The 22,374-nt window shown below is 41.6% G+C and overlaps 1 protein-coding gene across 4 annotated transcripts; it reads right to left on the bottom strand.

The window, feature by feature from the left end:
- Window positions 1-1,645: 1,645 nt before the first annotated feature.
- Window positions 1,646-15,903, bottom strand: LOC149859673 (pulmonary surfactant-associated protein D-like). Of its 4 annotated transcripts, none has more exons than XM_090058059.1 (8): window positions 15,871-15,903; window positions 14,746-14,951; window positions 11,167-11,283; window positions 9,995-10,102; window positions 9,442-9,558; window positions 7,200-7,316; window positions 4,560-4,643; window positions 1,646-3,038 (listed from the first exon to the last, which is right to left on the bottom strand). In XM_090058059.1, the coding sequence occupies exons 2-8, from the start codon at window positions 14,933-14,935 to the stop codon at window positions 2,662-2,664; spliced, it is 1,110 nt and encodes a 369-aa protein (XP_089914185.1). In that variant the 5' UTR covers window positions 14,936-14,951; window positions 15,871-15,903; the 3' UTR covers window positions 1,646-2,661. The 4 variants fall into 4 exon arrangements, with proteins under 4 accessions (XP_089914185.1, XP_089914187.1, XP_089914186.1 ...); XM_090058062.1 differs by lacking the exon at window positions 1,646-3,038 and adding an exon at window positions 3,065-3,947; XM_090058061.1 differs by lacking the exons at window positions 14,746-14,951; window positions 15,871-15,903 and adding an exon at window positions 11,560-11,606.
- Window positions 15,904-22,374: the final 6,471 nt, after the last annotated feature.

The raw sequence follows: 22,374 nt of genomic DNA, 5'->3' as shown, positions 1-22,374 counted from the left end.
AGACTTGCTAAGATACGTGTTGAGTCACTAATATAACACAATGTCCAAAGTACAGTATATACATGTACTAAGTGACAAAAAGTAACCCCAAGGAGGTTAGTATTTACAAATTACTAAAAAAATTATCTATAGTATTAGTCCTTTACTTGCTACTGGAATACATTTTCTATGGTCCTTTCTGGCAACATCATTTGGTTCTATAAATACCCAATTTCTGTATTCTTTTGCTTTATTATTTATATCCTGAAATGCAAGTTCTCTCTCTCCTTTATTTCAAGGAACTGACTTTTGTTATGTTCCGTTACTATTTTCATGTCACTGTTCTCCACAGGATTACTAAGAGAAGACAGGAACTTCCAACAAAAATCATGCCACTTGGGAAAAGAAGTGGTGGGAGGACAAAGAAGCACAGGTCATCCAAATCCCTTTCTTTAATCAACATATATCAGGGTAGGTAGTGGCTTCTAGGTGGTTGCAATGTGATGGACTGGGTTTTTTTTTCCTGATTAGCCAAAATGGCAGCATTATGCTCATTTTGCTAATTATCTCTGATGTCTGGTCAACTAGATTCTATTAGCTACAAATTAGAGGTTGAAAAGGGCTTTAGTTTCTTTTTTTGAGAGAATTACAGATATGGAAAAGAGATTCCAAAGGGGATAACTCCAGGAATAACCATGGTTTATGTTGCATTATTGTTGTTTAATGCTGGATCTTGATTTTGAGCATAGCCTTGAAGATGGGGTGTGCAAAGTGAGCTTTCTAGAAGTAGGCCTAGGGAATACTGTGATTCAAACTGGCTTATTCCTGAGGTACAGTGATTTACTCCTGGCCTATGCTATCTGTACATCATCACCCACCTTGCATTGGCTTGGTTACTCTGACTAGTTAGAAGTATGAGGCAGAGCTGCCCTTTCTCCCACCCATTCTCATTTTCTTCCTGCCCTGAAGCTTTTCAGTGAGACACTCTTGTTTGGGTGCATAGCTTGAGTTAAAATACTGGCCTATATTAATAATGAAGGACAACTGCCAGACAAGGATACCTTTGGAACTTTTTCAGCACTATGCTGTACATAAAGTTACCCGGGGTTTTGTCCTGCTCAGCAACACTAACTACAAACAATGAAAAAGCACATTTTAAAAAATCCTTAAGTAATAATTGAGAGAAAGGTCAAGGGAGAGAGAATTTCCCCTCCACCTTGTAGTAAACACATTTATCCAGAAGGCTGGACCTGTGGATTCCAGTCTTACTTCCAATGAACATTTAATTATGTATACAATATAGTACATCATCATCCACAGAGAATGAGGATTGTCTCACTGATAAAATACCACCTAATGACATGAATGGTACCATGGATGGATGGTGACTAACAGGAATTCCAATGATGTCATTTAGATGACATAGGTGCTTTAACCACTAAACAAATGGGGAACTCCTACCCCTTTTATAACCATGCCTTTTCATTTCCTTCCTTTTAACTCATACCTAAGCCTTTTCTGAATTACATTTTCACTTAAATGTTAAATCCATTTTTGTGGGGGAGGAAGGGGGAGATGTTTGGCAAGTGTATTATTTCAATTAATTATATGAAAAATAGAGAAATATAATCTTTAGAATGAATGAAGCATAAAAGGCCAGACAAAGTTTGACAAAACTATTTATTACATAATATAGCCTACTGGACAGTGACTGAACAACTTATAGAGAATGGAAATCTGTGAAGCATTTGGAAAGTGCCCAAGAGAAACAAGAGAGCAACTACCCTTCAATTAACCCTGAAACAAGTTGATATCATGTGAGATCACTGTGTGGTATCCCAGAGTTGCTAACCAGTTATTTGGACCAGCTATATAAAACAGGTTTGCATTTCTCCCAGGATTGCAAAGGAGATGAAGTGAAGCAATTTCATTTCAAAGATTTTATTTCTCTTTGGACTCTTTAATGTGGATAACTGAAAATTATCTTGATGAGTCTACTTTCTTTCTAAGGAGATCTCAAATAACCATATTTTACATTTTAATTAAATATTTTAATGCATATTTCTAATTCATAAACTGTAAAGTCTACCATAAGAAGAAAATTAGGCAGTATTAGTACTAAAACTGTTCTTGCTCTTCTAAATGAATCCCTTTTATTACAAAACATTCAAATAATGAATATTTGTAAATTGTCTTAATATGGACCATCAAACAACTGTGGTTAAGACACACCAGTTTCTGTGATAAAGACCACATTAGGAAGTGATACAGCTAGCATTATGTCTGGCCCCCTGTGTTTCCTCTACCCAAACAAACAGGTCACCATTGACAGGTGGATCAACCTGAAGTGGTCTTTGCTGCAAGGTTCAAGTTCAACCTTCTGAATTCATAAAAAAACCTCTTTAGTTGTCTTTCCACAAAAGAACTGAACAATGTTTAGGGAAAGTGCAGGTCCATCAATGCTTTTAGGTAGAGAAGCACAAACTTCATAATCAAATTTAAGGTCTTTGGTAGCATGTCTTCTTTTACATTTGGACAGCACCTACCAAAACTGAAGCCTGAGACAGGTATCAAAGCAATTCAAATAAGAAATAGGAAAGCAAAACATTGTCAAGCATGAACATATGGCATACAGCTGGCTTCTTGCAGCTGATGAGGGCAAGTTGCGTGCATGCAGTAGGTTTAAAACTCACAAATGATTAACCGAGTCTCTCTACAGCTTCTGTCATTCCACTTGCCATCTGCAAAGACTTCCACACAATCCTCAATGCCTTTATCATTGTTTGGTTCTCCAGGTAGCCAGTTGGAGTAAGTAATGGCTTGTCCATTTAGGTACTGGAACTGCCCCTCTGTCCGTATATCATTTATCCCAAGAAATACCGCTTTATCGTGCAAAGCAACAATTTGTTGGATGGCAGAGTTTTCTGCTGAATTCCGAGGGGAAGCAAGCTGGCCCCCAGCTTGAAAACACCTTTGTTTCAGATTTTCAAAACTGCTTTCATAGCCATTGGCCATGAATACCTTTTCACCCACAATTCTGCCATTTGGGAACATTATAACTAGAAAACAAGGAGATAAATCAGTGGTAGGCATCTAGCTAAGAATAACTCTGTAAAATTAAGATAGATCAGATAGTAAAAATAAATAAAACACCACTGACTTCCATCAAAGATATTTGAAAAGACTGGCTAAGGCTTTGGAATTCCCACTAGACAACTCAGCATGAAGTAGGTCTGATCTTTTTTTCTTTAGTGTGCTGCAAAGCGTATCTCTATCCAGATTAGGGGCAGCAGGACTTACTGCATAACATAGCCTTAACACCATCCTCTCTTTGATTTACACTCTGAATCTTCATATCACATGTCAAGGGTAAGATTCTATTCCGCACCTCTGAGGATATTTGTGAAAGAAAACGTACTGCACTGAAAAAAGAATGTAAGTCCATGTGGTCAGTGCATAAAAACTGCCATGCATACTGCTGTCCCTATTGCTTCAGAAGAGAGGATAAAGGCATTGAAAATGTTATACAGCAATAATTTAGCAAAGCTGAAATTACATTAACATTCATCAGGCCCCTGTAAGTGCTCTGAGTTATGCATGCACTTGTAGATGCATAGCCTGAGACATCCATCTAAAATCAAGCCTAAAGTATGTCAGAGATCTCAAACTGCTTTAATTTGCATTGGATGGTGTTTCCACATTTGGTTTTCATTTATTAAAGGTAGCATCTTGATTGATCTTGCTGTTATAGAGTAGCATTGCCACAAAACAAGACAATACAATACAACATACCATTCCAGGCAAACACGTCTGGATGCTATCACGCACATCCTAAAGAGCTTCCCCTAATTCCCACCCATAAAATAGATCAACCCTGGCTCATGTAATTAGCGAAGGAATCCTATTTAAGGCATGATTAGTACAGGATTCTTGCTGGTGGAGTTAGTCATCTTCATGTTATTCCCGGTCTACAAATGAAAAGTGCACCCATTTATTTAAAGGTGTATTTTTAAATCACTTGGTTTATATCACGGAAAGCCACATATGGGCACTGCTTATTTGATTTAAATCTGGTTGACATGCATTGATCTAAATGTGGTTCCTTGGGTGACTTATGATAACCTAGTATCAGCCAAGGTTAAATTGATTTGAGAGTATTCACATGGGACATTGGAGCTTTCACCAGTTTCACAATGATATTTAAAGCAGTGCAACTTCTCTTACCTGCTTATGCCCTGATCTTGCGAGTACTTATTTTGAGGAACCTCTGAGATACTCAGTATACAGCTGGACTCAGTGGGAAATGAGAATACTTAGCATCATTCCTCAGGAGTAATTAATCCTTTTTTGGGATCAGGCCTTTATTATGTAAACTATTTGGGGTAGAGAAAATACTTTGCCCCCTGCTTTAAAGCATCACCTATACTTGAAGTATGTATAATTCATTCATTATAAAAATGAATCTAATTATTGTCTAATCATTATAAGACCCTAATGCATCAAACTGGAATTCAGAACACTTAAACTGATCAGAGATAGAGGATTATTGAAGAATAGGTTGCTGCTACAGAATCATTTACCTTTCTTGTATTTGGAGAAGCTGTTTTGCAGTGTGTCCAGCTTCCTTTCCAAAATGCTCACTTGAGTTTTTAAGAGGTTGATTTCTGGGGGGGGAAAAAAAAAAAATGGCATTATCTTCACTAATACCTTAAAGGATAATATGGACAAAGAACAGCAGACTTAAATGGTTTGGTTTGCATGGGAATGTACTTTCTATAAACTAGGGCTGTGCAAAATTTGCCAGCTGTTTTGTTTCAATGCTGTTTCAACTTGTTTCAAGCTCAAAACAGCAAAATTGAAATGAAATGGGCTTCAAAACAACCTTGAAATTAAACGACGGCAGTCGAAACATTAAAAAAAAAAAATTTGAAACATTTCAAGTTTTGAAGCTGAAGCTGGGCTTGCCTGCAGGGAAACAGAAAGTAAGGAGAGGGAGGGGGACAAGGGGGGGGGAAGAACTGTTCTGATATTGACTGTGTAGTTAGCCAGTAACTGTGTCATTTAGAGGCCCCAGCGCCAGTGAGGGTGTGTCTTAACACACACACACACACACACACACACACACACACACACCCACACACAGTCACACGTCATGAGTCTTGCTTGTCAGCAGCCTGAGGTACAGTTTCCCAGAAACCCCTACACCTATCTCCTTGAAAGCTGGCAGGCTTTGTGGTCGCAGCAGGGGCTACTGTTTCTGCAATTTTCACCCTGGTGTGCCTTAATACACGCGACATGAGTTTTGTTTTCAAGAATTTGAGGTGCAGTTTCCCAAGAATCCCTGCACCTCTCTCTTTGAAACCCAGTAGGCTTCATGCTCTCAGAAGGAGCTACCATCGCTACAAGTTTCATCCGTATCGGGCAAGAAATGACAAAGTTATAGGCAGTTTCATGTTTTCCCATTATAGCCTATGGGCAAAATGTCGAAACAACAAAACAGGTTTGACGAAATGAAATGGAACAGCAGTTTCAAAATGAAATGAAACTCAAAAGGAGACACTGGCCTGTTGAAATTGTGAAAAAGAAGTTGAAATGAAATGGTGGTATTTCACACATCCCTACTATAAACTAGTATCTCCTCTGAGTGTCTTGATTATGATCTAAAACTGGACTGATCAGCTTTGTTATGTGATAAAAATTGTGCGGGATATTCAGCTGTGCCTGTTCATACCCTGAAGAAAGACTTGCATCAGTTCTATGTACTCTACCTTTTAGGGAAAATTCTAGGATAAGTAACATTACACTTCACATATGTGGTACTCATGAACTTAAGTTTCTATGACTGCATTTGTGTAGTGCCCATTTCCGTCCACTTTATATAATGCTAATCATCTCTTCCCCCTTCCTCGCTCTCACAAATTCCAGAAAGACACAAAAGCATGTGGCAGGACACTTTAACCCTGGGCAGTCCATCATGGACCTTAGAGTAGTGATTTCTTAAACAACAAAACTTTAAAAGCCAACTTGAACATTAAGTTGTGTAACAAACCATCATTCACAGACTACATTGTGTTAAGTATGGTCTCAACAGACACTGAATGTTCATTACTTGGGCTATCCCTCAATGGTACATCATTTTTTTAAATACCTTTTGATCTCTTCAACCAACCTTTGCTACTGCTGGCAGTGCTCCCCTACTCCCAGCCCCCCCCCCCCACCATCCACCACGTGACTCTCTGTTTTGAACTTACTGAATTCCTTTTTATTTATTATCTATACTTTCTGCAAGTCCATTCATAGCATGATGAAGTAGGCAGTCGCCTATGAAAATGTATGCCTTTCCAAATGAGTTAGTCTTTCAGCTGCCACCCTGCCCTAGCTTATGCCATAATTGATCTGTTACTGACTGAGGTATGTCCCATTTTTTATTCTGTAACAGGGTAAGGATAAACAATTTGCCTAATGGGAGGAGGTTAAGTTTGAAGTTTAGACTTGGGAGTCATTGCTAAAGAGTACCTAGTGGGTTAGTTCACAAGTGGTTGAAGACTTGACATCCTGATTTGTTTTTCTATATTGTATGATGATGTAACCTACTATGTAGATATACAAGGCTAAAGCTATGTGCATCAGAGACATATACATATATTCACTTACGCTGTATTAAACAATCTGTATACTGAGATGATAAAAGTATCTTGATTCAAACAATGCAAACTGAAACCTGAGTATTTTTTGAGTTAATAGGGTAGTATAAGATAGGTGGTTCAAAACTGGGTGAAGTGGGCAAAATGTCTCATCATTTGTTCCAAAATAAGATAACTTGTTGCATTGCTGGGATGAAAATACTCCATAGCAATGTATACTCATAAATGTACTGGATCAGTGTGTTGGATCTCTTATTAAAATTTCTCTTTAAAAATGCCATAAAACTTGACAAAGATGGCAATATAATTTTTTTAATGCTTCCAATAAAATGTGTTTTGCTACTATCTTTACAGTTTTAAGCAGTTATATATATATATGGCAGCTATTCTCAGGTAAACTAAATATACATTGAAAGGGAAAAAATCACATTGTACAATTTCTTGGCGGGGGGAGGGTATCACCTACACCTAAACCTGTTTGTGGGTATCAGCATAAAGTCACCTAAAATTCTTTAGTACACATTAAAAGGGAAAGCATATTAAATCCTTTCCACCCCAAAATATTGCTCCACTTACCAGAGAGTCCACTGTCTCCCTTTGTTCCTTTTTCACCTTGTGAGCCTTTATCTCCCTTTGGCCCAGAAGACCCAGTTCTACCTGTGGGACCCTGTGAACCTATAGCTCCTTGTAACCCTATCAGTGGATCATATGGAACAGACACAAAAAGAACAAGATAAATTGAAGATATTTTTCCTCTCTGAATATAAAACAATCAGATACCAGAGTGTTTTATAAATATTAATCACTGAAGCCTTCCTATCCTTCTTGTACTAAACAGTAGATTATTACACGTTTTGCAGATCAAAGAACTGAGGTTTGGAGAAGTCAACCAGACAGACTAGTGGCACTTAGCAAAACAGTAGTAAGGCTAAGAAAGTGACTCAGTGTTTGTGGTGCCCTGCTACACTAAGGCCCCACACAGTTTTTAAAATTAAAGGCACAATGGGAATACAATCCTAACAAATGCATTTCTTGGCCTTCAAAATGTGCATGGCAGGAGGTACAATTGTGGAGACTGAGCATCAGATACCATTATACCATGTTGCTGGTGCAAGGGGGGGTGGGGAAGAAGAGGGGGCTGGGCTGGGCTCTGCCTGCACCAGCATTAGCTCTCTGTGCTCCCCTGGGTGGGAGAGTGTCAGCTGATTAAGGCTTCCAGCCAGGGGCTCTCCTGGCTGGAAGCCTTGGCCAGCAGATCCAAGCTCTCTGGACCAGGAGCGTATCATGCGCTTCCTGAGCTAGGCGCCCTGATTAGCTGATCTGAGCCCCCAGCAACAGAAGTGCACCATGCATTCCCCTGGCTGGGAGCCCTGGTCAGCAGATCTGAGCTCCCCTGGCTGGAAGCCCTGAACAGATGACTGGAGCCCACAGGAGTCTTGCAGGGCTCCGGTGTGCTCTGGAGGCTTGGAGCACTATTCACACATTCCATTAATGGTGTTATAGAAACCACCCACAAAGTTATTACACATAGTTCATGTAATAACTTTGCAACTTATTGCTTGGTTTATCATGCCACTAACTGATTAAATGTGTGGCCAGGATACTTCTTAAGATATGATTAACCAGTTAATCATGTCCTAAGTATAATGTATGTAAGCGGCCCAAATGAACAAGAAATGCTCTTACACTTCTACTCACTTTGATGTAGGATTGAGAGTCAGGAACCTTGATTGTTAATCAAACCTTTGATGGAAGCTGTTGCTGATTTTAGACAAAGCACAACTGCCATAGGCTAAATCCTAATTTCTCCATTTGTAAAATATGGATACTATTTAGCTCCCTACCCCATAGGCTTGCCTTCAGAATTGATACATATTTATACAGCACTACATAAAGATGAAGTATGAGATGACATTTATATGGCTTTTACTATTTGCTTATTGATTTTGTGGTTGAGCAACAATTGTTCAGCAAAATGCTAGCACTTATAATCTTGGATGTAAATCCATCATATGATAATGTCTGTTGAATTTCAACCATGAACATTAGATTTAGGAGTGTTAGCTACTCTTATCAAGACAGACAATTCAGTTTATATTTAACTTACTTAAACCACTTTCTTATCATATAGATGCTGCTGATGGACAAAACTAAACCAGCTCTATAAAGATTAACATGCCAGAGCATTCTGTAATGTGAATTAAATAAAGACAGCAACTCTGGTTGAGGGGAGAAAAAAAGATTCTCTCATGTAATTCAAACTAAAGATCAGGGAAGTCAGTTTAACTTCCTATAGATAATTATTGTTGCACTTTTACCCACCAATCAGTGCTCTTAGACTTGACAGCATTAAATTTCTACCATATGTATAAATTCTAAAAGCTATATAGCCAAAGTTTCCAGTTAGGTAAATAAAATACCCAGTACATTGATACAGACATAGACATATATGGATTGTTTTCTATCTGGTTAAAATTCAGAAAGATCAGAATTTTTAAAAAATGCTTCCAATAAAATATATATTGGAAATGTTATTTCCAAGGACTGACCCGTGATTTTTTGAATAAAAGCAGTTAAGTTTCAGATAAGCATCTGGACTTTGGGTTTTTAGTTAACGAACTGGAAACTCTGGCCTTTTCAGTGTGTGGGCTTTACAACATTTTACGTATATGACTCAAATTCCCTGCAGATGTGAATGGGCACTCCACTGAAGTCAACAGAGCTATGGCAATTTATTACAGCAATGAATTTGTTCTGTAATTTCAAACTATACTACATCTTTTTAAGAGGTAGTATAAGTGTGGTCTAAGTTGCTTACCTCTGTCTCCTTTGTCTCCCTTTCCTCCCTTTTCACCGACTGGGCCTTTGTCCCCTTTTGGCCCAGGGGAACCAGGATTTCCTGGCAGACCTTGCTGACCTGCGGTTCCTGGCAATCCTAGCATATGAACAAGGGAGTGAGACAGGCAAAAAAAAGCAGTTACATTTTGTAGGTGTTTATTTTTACTTTACATGTCTTTTGATTACAGTAAACGTGAGCTTTTGCTTGATGATCTACTGACTGACTGAAGAATGTGTGGGGAGACTGGAGGAGTGTGCATGATTTCAAATTTAGCAGCAACATATAATGGAAAGTAAATTTCAGCTGGAAAATTCCTGTTGCTTTTTGTTCTGAAGCTATTTGTTGTCAAACTCTACCAGGAAAGGAAGACAATTCAAATGAAACTGGAATATTTCCAGCACTATATGGACAATTACAGAAATGAAAAGAAAATTAAATGCTCAGCTGCAGAGTATTCATCAATGACCTATTTCCTAATACAGCATCATTAGATCAGAAGCAGCTGCAAATCAGGTTAAAGAAAACTACTTACCTATTTCTCCCTTTGCTCCTTTTTCACCTGATAAACCTTTATCCCCTTTTGCCCCTGCAGGACCTTCAGCTCCCCTGTCACCCTTCAAACCTGGGACTCCTTGCAATCCTGACAAATGAAAGAAAAGGACCATTTATTTACATCCTTAATACAGTTTATTTATTTTATACTCCTGTCAAAAGTAATACTGCTACTTGTCAAGGTCTGCTTTTGATTATAACTTTTGACTGGTTGCAACCTGTATGCATGTGCAAATTGCTAGGAAAAACCTGAGAACTGTTGAATTGGAATGCCATAAGATAAAGTCAATAGTCAATGTAATATGAAAATAATATGATATTCATATTTCTATTTAGCTAATTAAACAAAGTTAAAGTTCCATATTAAAAAAAAATCATGCTTACTTAAATTCAGCAATGTGTAAGCACTTTAAAAAAATAAAGTGCTAGAAACTAGAAATGGGAGGACAGAAATATTTGGAACTGAACAACAAAAACTCAAACTCATTAAATATTGTCTGTAAAGATGAATACAAATCTTAAATCAGGGGAAAGGAAAAATTCACCAAATATTAAGGATACCTGATAAGCAAGAAGTGAACATGTTGTAGTTGTTTATGATTTTGCAGAAACAACATACGAAGTTTACTACTAAACTGAATGAAATTCTAGGTAAAACTTAAGGGATGACAACCTAGCTAGTCTGAATCAAGACTGAATAAAATCTTTTTCTGAACTATATTAAGTCAAACCACTGACTTTTAGAAAAGTCCACTAACAGAAACAAGCTAAAATCTTCATCCAAACTTCAAGGCTTAGGCTGGTCTCTACTATAAGAATATTTATGCTTTCCCTTAGCACAATATCGAATTGTTTCATTATAGTATGTTTGCTACGGCTGTCTTTTGACTTTTCTGAGTTTGGATTTCAGCTATTTTCCTTAAGAGATTATTCACACTATTTCCACAGGCAAAACTCATTAGTAGAATTTTTTCTAGATATTCATCCTAAATCATCTTCCATCCAGTTCTCATCACAGTACTCTGAGTTATGAAACTTTCAATCAGCTCTTTATCTTATGTAGTTAAAAAGATCACATTTAAAATATATTTTTTTTTCCTTTCATATTTGGCATGGTTCATAGCTTGTTTCCTTCCCAACCAAAACACTTACCTCCACCTCCAACATCTCCTTTTGAACCCTTTTCTCCTTGTGAACCCTTTGCTCCTTCTGGACCAGCAGGACCCATCTTTCCTGGAGGACCCTGTGACCCTTTTAATCCTTGTAATCCTAGTATTTGAACAACAATTTTTTTTTAAGAGAAAAAAAGAATAAAAAAGATGAGTAACAAAAAGTTTGTAAATGTATAAGATGAGATGTAATAAACTGGATCAAAATTACCTCGTAGCATACCCTTTCAACTCCACTGGGTAAAAATCAAGTGAGAATTTGACCCTTGTAATATAATGGAATCCAGAAATTGTAAAAAGGTAGAAAAATAAGGATGGAAGGGACACCTGGAGCTTATCTACTCCATCACTGTCTATGCTGGAGGGGGAGGGGTACCTTTTTAGCAGGTGTGCCACATGTTAGCCTGTATCCTCCCTCACCGCCACACTGATCCTCTTCCTCTGACTAATCTGCTTCCTACCCTTTGCTCCCTGCCTGATCTGATCTTTCCACTTCCTGTTGTGTTGCGTTGCCTGTCCCCTCACTGATGTGCTACATGCTATACATGTGCCACCTGTGGTACCAGTGCTGCAGTTTAGCTGCCCTGGGTCTAAATCATCTGAGACAAATGTTTGTGTAATCTACAATTAATAGTTTGATGCAGGAATTTCTACAGCTTCACTGGGTAAACTGTTCTGGTGTTTTTTGTTTGTTTTCTATGGTAGCGGTAACAATTTTAGTGGCAGCTCTTCACTATGCACCCCTTCCTAGATAGGATAGTTTAATTAAAATTAAAAGAATTCTGGTAGAAAACAAAGCACACTTTGCATAGGGTAGCAATTCGTGTTCTGATTCCAGTTGCAATGTTCTCTTTGATGATTTCACTGCTATAAGTAGCATATAGAGCAAGGAATAAGCAATGGAAATCGATATTATGTGGACCAGAAAGGAGAATATTCCCATGTATGTTTAACTAAACTGTTTAGAATAATTAGTTTCTAGTAATTCTAGCAAGGAACAAGACAAAACCATGTGACATAAATGATCAGAAACAGATAGCAAATGTTCATAGATAAGCCTGTAAATAGTTTACCAGAAAGTACCTAATTGCAGAAGCAGTTTGAGAAACAAATCACAATGAATGGCCAAATATTTAAAAAAACAATTTTTTGCAAAAACAGACATAAGACATAATAGTTTGACTAAACTTCACAACAAATCCCGGTAATGTTACCAGTTCTTTTATGTGTTGTAACTACAGTAAATTCCCTTTCCATAACTATCAAACAAACATACTGATGGCGTGTGCAGATGAAACGGGGGCTCTAAATTGAAGCAGTGGGTTTTTAAAAATACTGCTTCAATTTAGGACCCTTTAAATCTCTGTGTCGTTCACACACCCAAACTCATCTGCCTCTCCAGCAGTGGGGAGGGGAGGGAGAGCTGCCAGCTGGTGGAGCGGTCCCTGGGCTGTGCGGGGGGAGAGAGGCTGGTGCTTCCCTCTGTGGGAGCAGTGGCCCCTCCTGACAGCACCCACCCATAGGCACCCGGCTCGGGCACTCCTGGGGGGCATCACAACTATGGGGGGAAGCATTGGGCCCCTGCATAGCTCAGGCAGGCAGGCTCCAGGGGGAAAAAAATAAAGATCTTGGGCAGAGCCTGCCTCCCCCGGGCTGCTGCAAAGCTGCCTGCAGAGCCCCTGAGCTGCACAGAGCCCAGTGCTTCGCTCCACAGCTGTAGGGGCACCAAACTAAAACTCCTCAGAGCAGTTTTGGTTTACTGCACCCCAAGTCATTTAAGGTGTATTACACCGCTGAGTTTGCTATAGTGCTTGGAATTACTGCACAATATGCAGCCAATGTGTGCAAACACCAACACCATTAAGTGGTGCAAAAGCATTTAACCCACTTTAAAGTGTCATGCACACCTGCCCCTCATTTCATCTACACACAGCCCTACAGTTCTTACCCCTCTTTCTTCCTCTTTCCCAGCCCTCTGGCACTTGACAGCATCTCTGCTCGGGGCTCTGAAATTGATGTATGTGCCTTTGGTTGTAGGATCAAATGTTTCCTCCAGTATGTATTCTGGAACTTGGAATTAGATAGTTCTCTATCACTGCAAACAACACAGCAATATCCTACAATATGCACTAAACAGAATTGATACAAGTTAAGGCACAGGGAAATATTTTTATACAAAGAAGAATTTGGAATATTTTAAGATACATGGATTTGGAATATTTAAGGTACATGGATCCCCTCATTTCATAAATGCTGGACCCACTCTGCTGGGTTTTACTGTGGAACTCACTTTAGTATTGTGTAAAAAGCATTAACCAAAATTAGTGCTTACAAGCTAAGCATTCACATTTCCCTTTTAATGACCTTTTCACCTCTTTTTACATCTGAGTGTTTCAGGAGAAAAAATGTAGGCAACTTTCATAATGTTCTGTCGATGATAAAATATGTAGCTTAGCTACATTTTTGTATTTTTATATTTGACTTTTTTAAAAAGAGGGACAAATGTGTTCTTTTAAAAAGAAATGAAAAAAAAAGGAAGGCACTTCCTCTACCTTGCTCTACCAATAACAAGTTTCTCTCATGACCAATCTGGGTCATGTTTCTAAGTGGTGATCTAGAGGTGAAAGATTTTACACTGTAACACCTATCTTTAAAGGGCATGTGTAGACAAAATAGGGGCCCTAAATTGAAGCGGTGAGTTTTAAAAAACACCACTTCAATTTACGGCTGATTAAACCCCTGTATCATGCACACACCCTGCTGACTTACCTGCCTCTCCGGTAGGGAGGGTAAGCTGCTGGCAGGCGGAGTGGTCCCTGGGCTGCAGGGGAGCTGGTACTTCCCTCCACAGCAGCAGCAGCCCTCCCCTCCCCACGGTGGCACCCACCCGCAGGGACCTGGCTCAGGTGGTCCTGGGGGGCACCCTAGCTGTGGAGGGGAGCACCAGGTCTCTGCAAAGCTCAGGAAGGCAGGCAGGCTCCAGGGAACAAAAAAAAAAAAAAAAAAAAGATCAGGCTCATCACTTTTCTTGGGTGGAGCTGTCTTCCCAGGCTGCTGCCAGGTTGCCTGCAGGGCTTTCTGCAGAGGCATGGAGCTATACAGAACCCAAGGAGTTTTAGTTTGCCATTTAAGGTGCATTACACAGCTGAATTCCCTACAGCAGCTGGAATTAATGCGCAAATCATTGCTAACGTGTGCAAACACTGACACCACTAAAACTGTGCAAAAGCATTTAGCCCACTTTAAAGTGTCATGCACACACACCTCATTTCATCTACACATGGCCTGAGACACTAGTCCTAGACAGTAACAAGTTTTATTTTTACTTTAAATTGTATTGTCAACTTAGACCCAACCCTTAATATTTAGCAGTAGGAATTTAAGGACCGTCAGATTTTACATGCTTTATGATCATCTACATTCAGAAACCTTTTGGTACATATTCTACAGATGTATATAATTTGCCATAAGCTTTCCATTAATTAAAAAGTTAAAATAATTAGCAATGAGATGTGTGTGTGTGAACAGTAAGTACGGCACTGGGAAACAAATAGTTCTATACCTGGATTTCCCTTTTCCCCCTTAGGACCTTCCTTCCCATCTCTTCCATCTCTGCCTGGTAATCCACTCTGAGCAGGCCCACATACCACTATTGTACATATGTTTGGCTCTGATTTTTGAACAACCTGATCTGGATTTGCAGTGGATATTGTCACCACAATGAAAGCACTCAAAATTGAAAGCAGCAGCATCGTTCAGCTTTCTGACCTGTAAAATAATATTGATAGCATTACTTCAAAAGTCTTTGGACTCCATATAAAATTTTGTATTTCTTAGTGCAAACTGATTAAAGATATCAATGTAAATTATTTTTAAACAGCATGAGTGTTCATGAATGACAGATTATGAAGCTATTTTTTAAAGTTTTTCTTCCCTAAGCTACTGACATCTTGAAATAACAAAGCAGCTGAATTGACGCTCCATTATGCTGCCCACTGTCAAGATAGTTGCACAAACTCTGTCCTGGATCCTGTTTTTTGTTCTATGCTAGTGAACCACACAAACGATATCCTACTGTGGGAAATCAAGGTCTTGATCAGCCAATGGAGTATTTCAGTTGTGCTCTTTGTCTTGTGAGATATAAATACCCAATTTGCATCTCAGCTCACAAGTTCCTCTTGGCTCAGTACTAGTTTATTCATAATATACTGCAGGTGGAGTCAATTTGCAAAGTCCCTGTATTTTAGGAATGGGCAGCCAAGAAACTAACAAACATACCAGAGATTGTATCTATTGTATTTGCATGTACCCAACCATGGAAAAGATTAGTTAAACATTGACAGGTTACTTTAAAGGGACAATACCAAATAAAAATCAGCTCCAATGTTATGAAACCTATTTAATGAACACTGGGTGTGTGCACTTGTACCTTGAGTAAAAACAGGGCTACAAAAGTCATTCCTCAGATCTGTTCAATGCGATACTACGTGCTCTATCAGACTTAATATCTGAATATTGTCAGTGAGCATAGTGTCACATAATAATATTTAGGTATTATATCTACTCTTACACACACATAAAGTAAATTCCAAATGTAAGTCTTTGGAAAAGGTGTATAAGAGTGCAGATTCATTATTAAAGGAAAGAAAAAAAAGCATGATACTATAGATAGTATCCAGTTACTTACTCTGTAATTTCTGGTGCTTTGTTGAAGCCCTAATAGGAATAAAAGAGAAAGTATTCAGGCTTCCTTTTATAGTGTAGGCATTAGGCAACATGAGCTCTCATTTGTCAATTTAGGTTACTGAAGGACATTTTACCACTGCAGTGTATCTTGAAACACTGATGGGAAGGAGGGCATAGTACAAAGAAGGTAAATTTCCCTGTTCACAAAACAACAGGAACTGTAATGGCTTAAAATTACACAGCAGAAGTCAACCATATTGCCTAGTTTGACTTCTGGAATATTTGGCAATACTGGAAAAAATGGATGGGTAAATAATTGCCCAGTACAAATTGCATTTACTGGGCCTTACTAAAGACTAGTGAAATCAATGGAAAGATTCAGTGGGTTTTACATCAGGCCCACAGCAGAGAGAAATCGGATCCCACTGAACTTAGCAGTCAAGCAAACAGCTAAAATTAGTAATGGCTCAGTACAGTTTCTGAAATACACAGAGTGCAATTTCTGTTTTTTCCTTAAATGCTGTGTATCATAGCTCTTCTCTTATAAAACAATTTTGTCTCAAAAAAATTAGACCATGCAAATATATTTTTTTCTGTAGTATGCTCATTAATCAATGCCTTTCTTATTTCCAGGAAAGTCTGAACCAACTGAAAAGATATTAAAACTCTCTGGGAACTCCAGCAGTTTCTGGAACCAAAGTGCAAACCAAAGATTGTTTTAAGATTTAGAAAGGTTTCAGTAGGTTTTTATTGCTTCCAATTTCTGGTCAGGACCACACTCAGAATGTACCAGAAAATACATCCCTGGTATTGAGGAATGAATACAGATTAAGAGGTTTGTATGTCTTAGGTAAGCATCCAGTTTTGTGTGCTTCCTAAAATATAGCCTTTCTTCAAGGTTTACTCATTACTACCTATTAAATTGTGCATAGCCAGGGATGCAGAATAACATGTACTCCCTGTGGAAGGGGGTCTATTTCGATGTCAGTATTGTAGAGCAAAACTGGAAGAAAACCAGTGAAACTTGCTTATTTGTTATTGTTGTTAATTTCACACACATTTTTCTATGGCTAGGGACAGACATTACACATAAACTGGTTTAAGTGATCAGAAACTGGTTTAAACCTGTAACAGAGCAGCTGTTCAGTGCACATAAACCAGTTTGAAAGTGGCTGAAGCCAGTTTGAGATAAACCTGGTTAAATGTAGTATCAGACTTAACTGATATGAGTCATACTGGTTTATAAAATGTCTGTCGCAAACCCCTTGATGATTTAAGTTCAAGCAGAGTCCCCCAGCACCCTGGCATGCTCTCTGGGCTGGGTGGGGCTCTCTGCTCCACAGCAGGGCTGGCCCCTCCCCTCTGCCCCTTGCTGGATCTCAGCACACGTTTACAGGGTCAGCAGGGTCTGCTGGCCCTGTGCCCCCCCTCACCACTTACTGCTTGAGCAGAGATCCCTTCCTTCTCTCTGCCCGATTGGGGACCGTAGCCAGTATGTGGTATGCTAGCTAATGCCAAGAAGTGTCTGCGCATGTCTCTGTCTTCAAGTTCACTTGGACAGACAGACAGATCAGTGACTGCTTAGGACTTTTGGAGCTAATCAACAGGTCAGCCAGTAAGCTAAGAAGTTTGAAGTAATGTAGAGAAAGGCTATTGTTTTGTTAATGGAGTGGTAAAAACTGTTATCAGCCTCCTGCTGAGCTGGATTGCTTGCCTGTCAGTTTGCTGGAGACAGTATGATGAAGCAGGGAGAGAGATTGAAAAGCTTTGTATCATCAACAGGTGCATGCACTGTATGCCCCCACTTGCCTCAGAGTGTTAGCCTGAGGCTGTGGGCTGGCAACACTCTTGCCCCTTGAGCAGCCAGCAGGAAAAAGCCTGGGACTCTGCAGGCAGACATCCCTAATGAGAGAGTTCTGCTGAGCCTGGCCACGCCCCCCACAGCTCAGCACTGCAAGGAGGACACCCCCGGCTTCTAGCTTGAGCCACTGCAGGCATGTGCCTGGATTTTCTCAGTCCAGAGAGAATGTCTGTCCATCTTCAAACCAATTCAGCCTATCTTGGTTAGACTAACCTGCAAAGATTGAATCAATTCAGGCTCAGGCTTTTTGAATGTCTGTCCCTAGCCCATGTTACTGTAGCAGGTTTGGGTTCCAGGGGTAGCCATGATGTCCCATGGTGGTCACACAATCCTTGCCTGACTCCAGTTCTAGGATGCCTTCCCCTTCTTATCCATCTGCCTCACCTTTAATGGAAATGTGTTACTGGAAGGGAGGCTGCCTCAGGGTCCTAGAGTGAGCCCCAGTCCTTCTAGCTGCCAGTATGTCCCTCCCAGGCCATGTTGCAGTCTCAGTTTTGCCCCTTTTGGGTAGAGTGGGTCCTTCTAACCACTTGTGCCAAGACAGGGCATTTGTAGCCTTAAAGTCTGTTATGTGGCTCCATCTGCTCCTTTATATCACACCCATGCCTCTCAGGTGTACTTTCTAATCACTTCAGTGCTGGGCCTTCTCAGCCTCTCCCCCTTTCCTCTGGCTGGGTCTTCTAGCCTGGGCCCACTGTGCTGGACCTAGATTCAAAGCACTAGCTCTTGCCTAGATTACTTTAGTTATGGCCTCCCTGGCCCTGTCTGAGCCCTTCTCTGGGTCCATTGGCCCCAAGCCCTTCCCTGCTCTGGGCCTGCTGGCCCCAGTGTACATCTTGGACCTGACCCCAGGCAGGGCCCAAGGCAGTCACATGCCCCTTGGCCACTAATGGAATGTCTGAACCACCCTTCAGTTCCTTCCACAAACCACCAATATAAGCTATAGCAAAGGAATATGCCCATCTGGCTACCTTTCTCTACAACAAGGTCAAATTCTTTTGCAGGGCAGCAGCATTCTTTTTGCCTTCCCCAAGGCAACACTGGTGCCATCTAAGAGCTCTCCTGGGCCTGCTGCTATGGAGCTCCTTCCACTTCATCCCCCAAGGCCAGATTGCCTTCCCTGGCCTTGGCCCTGGCTCATATCTCTCCCTGCCTCTGCCCTATTCTGGTCAGATGACTCCACAAGGTTCACTACAGGTACCCTCTACTTAGGCTCACTAAACAGTCTCCATGGCAGACAAACTGCAGGAGTGCCCTGTCTCTCCTGCAGAGCTCCAGCTTACAGTCCTACTGCTCATGCAAACATTGTCCTATTGTTCTACTGCAGAGCTACTAACTGTGTAGTAAACACCCATAGTCCCTGCTTTCTTGGGCCAGGTCTCCTGCAGCTTCTCCCTGGCAGTCTTCCCCACTTGAGTCTCTCTCAGGGCTCTTTCTCCCTCAAAGTAACAGAGTTTCTGAGACTTTCTGTTGCGGTTACCCGCTAAAACAAAAAAAAGACAATTTTTCATGATCTGAAAAAAGCGTTATAGCCAAACAACTGAATCAACATTAATATTTCACAGCTTAACCCAATACTGGTAGAAATTATTGAACTTTCTGTAGTCTTCAAACCAAAAATTTCTAGATTCTTTACAAGCATGTCAGTATTCACAATAATCCAGTGATGTGTTCTCTCTCTTTTATAAGAGGCTTAGGTCAAGATTTGCAAGCATAGCTTTAAGTTAAGGGCACATTTTCAGAAGTACTAGTTTCTTGGCCAGTATCTGGGGTATGGAGGGACTACTGCCACTGCTGGCCCACTGAGCGACCCTTGCAAAGCCAGCAGACCAAGGCACTGGCTTTGTGCCCACCTCTGCCTCAGCCCTGGCACAATCTGTGGGCAAGGCAAGAGCCCCTAAGGGCACACTTGCCTGCCTGTACACTAATGCCAGGAGCCTGGGTAACAAGCAGGATGAGCTCGTCCTCCTACTCAGTGCAAAGAATCATGACATCATTGGGATAACGGAGACCTGGTGGGACTCCATCCATGACTGGACCACGGGTATAGAGTGCTATACCCTGTACAGGAGGGATCGTGTTGACAAAAGGGGTGGGGGTGTAGCTCTCTATGTGAAGGAAAGCTACATGTCCCTGCAAGTTGATGTTGGCGACCAGCATGAACAGCTAAAGACCCTCTGGGTAAAAATTCATGGGGAATTCAGCACAGGGGACACAACGGTGGGAGTCTACTACAGACCTCCCACTCAAAGTCCCAAGCTTGACCAGGAGTTCACCCGGGAACTGACTGAGGCTGCTTGCTCCAGGACCTTGGTTGTCATGGGTGACTTCAATTACCCGGACATCTCGTGGGAAGATCACTCAGCAAAATCCGAGCAGTCGCAAGGCTTCGTCTCATGCGTGGATGACCTCTACCTGACTCAAGAAGTCTATGGGCCAACGAGAGGCAAAGCGCTGCTCGACCTGGTACTGGCTATGGGGGACGACCTAATCGGCGACCTAGTGATCGATGGGAAGCTGGGTGACAGTGACCATGAGCTGATCCCCTTCACCATCCGCCGTTAAGCTGGCAAGTCAGTCAGCAACACAGAAGTCCTTGACTTCAGAAAAGCCAACTTTGACAAGCTCAAGAGGCTTGTCAGTCAGGCCCTCAGGGACCATGACCCCAGGGAGATGGGAGTTCAAGAACAGTGGTTGCTTCTCAAGGAAGCGATCCTCAATGCACAAGCTAAATCTATTCCAACACAAAGGAAAGGCAGCAAGAAGGCACAGCAGCCCTCCTGGCTCTCCAGGGACCTAGCGGACCTCCTGCGGCTAAAAAGGAAAGCCTACAAAGGATGGAGGACAGGATTCACCTCCAAGGAGAATTATTCTGCACTGGTCCGGTCCTGCAGGGAGCAAACCAGGAAAGCCAAGGCTGCAACTGAACTCCAACTAGCTTCAGGCATCAAGGACAACAAAAAGTCCTTTTTCAGATATGTGGGGAGCCAGAGGAAAAGCAAGGGCAATGTTGGACCCCTGCTAAACCATATGGGGCAACTGACAACTGACGCCCAGGAAAAAGCCAACCTAATAAATAGGTACTTTGCGTCAGTCTTTCATCAGTCCCATGGGATGCCCATGCCTGCTATGGGACAGGGAGATCCGGGTGATGGGGATCCCCTACCCTCCATAAATGCTGACCTCGTGAAGGAACACCTTGAGAAGCTGGATACCTTCAAGTCAGCCGGCCCTGACAATCTGCACCCCAGGGTACTCAAGGAGCTGGCGAGCGTCATAGCCCAGCCCCTGGCATGGATCTTTGAAAACTCCTGGCGCTCTGGTGTAGAGCCTGAAGACTGGAAGAAGGCCAATGTGGTGCCGATCTTCAAGAAAGGAAGGAGAGTGGATCTGGCTAACTACAGGCCCATTAGCCTGACTTCTATCCTGGGGAAGATCTTAGAAAAGTTTATTAAGGAGGCCATCCTTGAGGGACTGGCCCAGGCTAACATTCTAAGGGATAGCCAGCACGGGTTTGTTGCGGGTAGGTCTTGTTTGACCAATCTCATTTCCTTCTATAACTGAGTGACCTATCATCTGGACAAGGGAGAAGAGATTGATGTCATATATCTTGACTTCAAAAAAGCCTTTGATCTGGTATCCCACGATCTCCTCTTGGCCAAACTGCCAAGTTGTGGCCTTGGCTCCACCACGATCCGCTGGCTGGGAAATTGGCTTCGTGGTCGGACCCAGAGGGTTGCAGTTGATGGCAGTCACTCATCATGGTGCCCTGTGACCAGTGGGGTCCCTCAAGGCTCTGTCCTGGGACCCATCCTGTTCAACATCTTCATTAATGATGTGGACATTGGAGTCAGGAGGGGACTGGCCAAGTTCGCCGATGACACCAAACTTTGGGGCAAAGCATCCACGCCAGAAGATAGGCGGGTGATCCAGGCTGACCTGGACAAGCTCAGCAAATGGGCAGACGAGAACCTCATGGTGTTTAACACCGAAAAATGCAAGGTGCTCCACCTTGGGAGGAAAAACCTGCAGCATCCCTATAGGCTTGGCAGTGCTACGTTGGATAGCACTACAGAAGAAAGAGACTTGGGGGTCATCATTGACCACAAGATGAACATGAGCCTGCAATGCGATGCTGTGGCTAGTAAAGCGACCAAAACGCTGGCTTGCATCCATAGATGCTTCTCGAGCAAATCCCGGGACGTCATTCTCCCCTCGTACTCAGCCTTGGTGAGGCCGCAGCTGGAGTACTGCGTCCAGTTTTGGGCTCCACAATTCAAAAAGGATGTGGAGAAGCTTGAGAGAGTCCAGAGAAGAGCCACGCGCATGATCAAAGGTCAGGAAAACAGATCTTATGATGACAGGCTGAGAGCCAAGGGACTCTTTAGCCTGGAAAAGTGTAGGCTCAGGGGTGATCTGATGGCCACCTATAAGTTTATCAGGGGTGACCACCAGGATCTGGGGGAACGTTTGTTCATCAGAGCGCCCCAAGGGATGACAAGGTCGAACGGTCACAAACTCCTGCAAGACCGTTTCAGGCTGGACATAAGGAAGAATTTCTTTACTGTCCGAGCCCCCAAGGTCTGGAACAGTCTGCCACCGGAGGGGTTCAAGCACCTACATTGAACACCTTCAAGAGTAAAT

The sequence above is a fragment of the Crocodylus siamensis genome, chromosome 7 (genome assembly GCF_052110815.1).
Source record: "Crocodylus siamensis isolate JL-2025a chromosome 7, ASM5211081v1, whole genome shotgun sequence".
NCBI lineage: Eukaryota > Metazoa > Chordata > Crocodylia > Crocodylidae > Crocodylus > Crocodylus siamensis.
The sequence above is the reverse complement of the archived record's forward strand: the minus strand, read 5'-3'. Positions and strand labels throughout refer to the sequence as shown.

Coding starts and splice junctions, on each gene's coding strand:
- LOC149859673 (XM_090058059.1), bottom strand. CDS start 14,935: ATGCTGCTGCTTTCAATTTTGAGTGCTTTCATTGTGGTGACAATATCC. Junction 11,284..14,745: donor GGGGGAAAAGGGAAATCCAG/GTATAGAACTAT, acceptor TTCAAATACTAG/GATTACAAGGATTAAAAGGG. Junction 9,559..9,994: donor AGGAGCAAAGGGAGAAATAG/GTAAGTAGTTTT, acceptor TTCATATGCTAG/GATTGCCAGGAACCGCAGGT.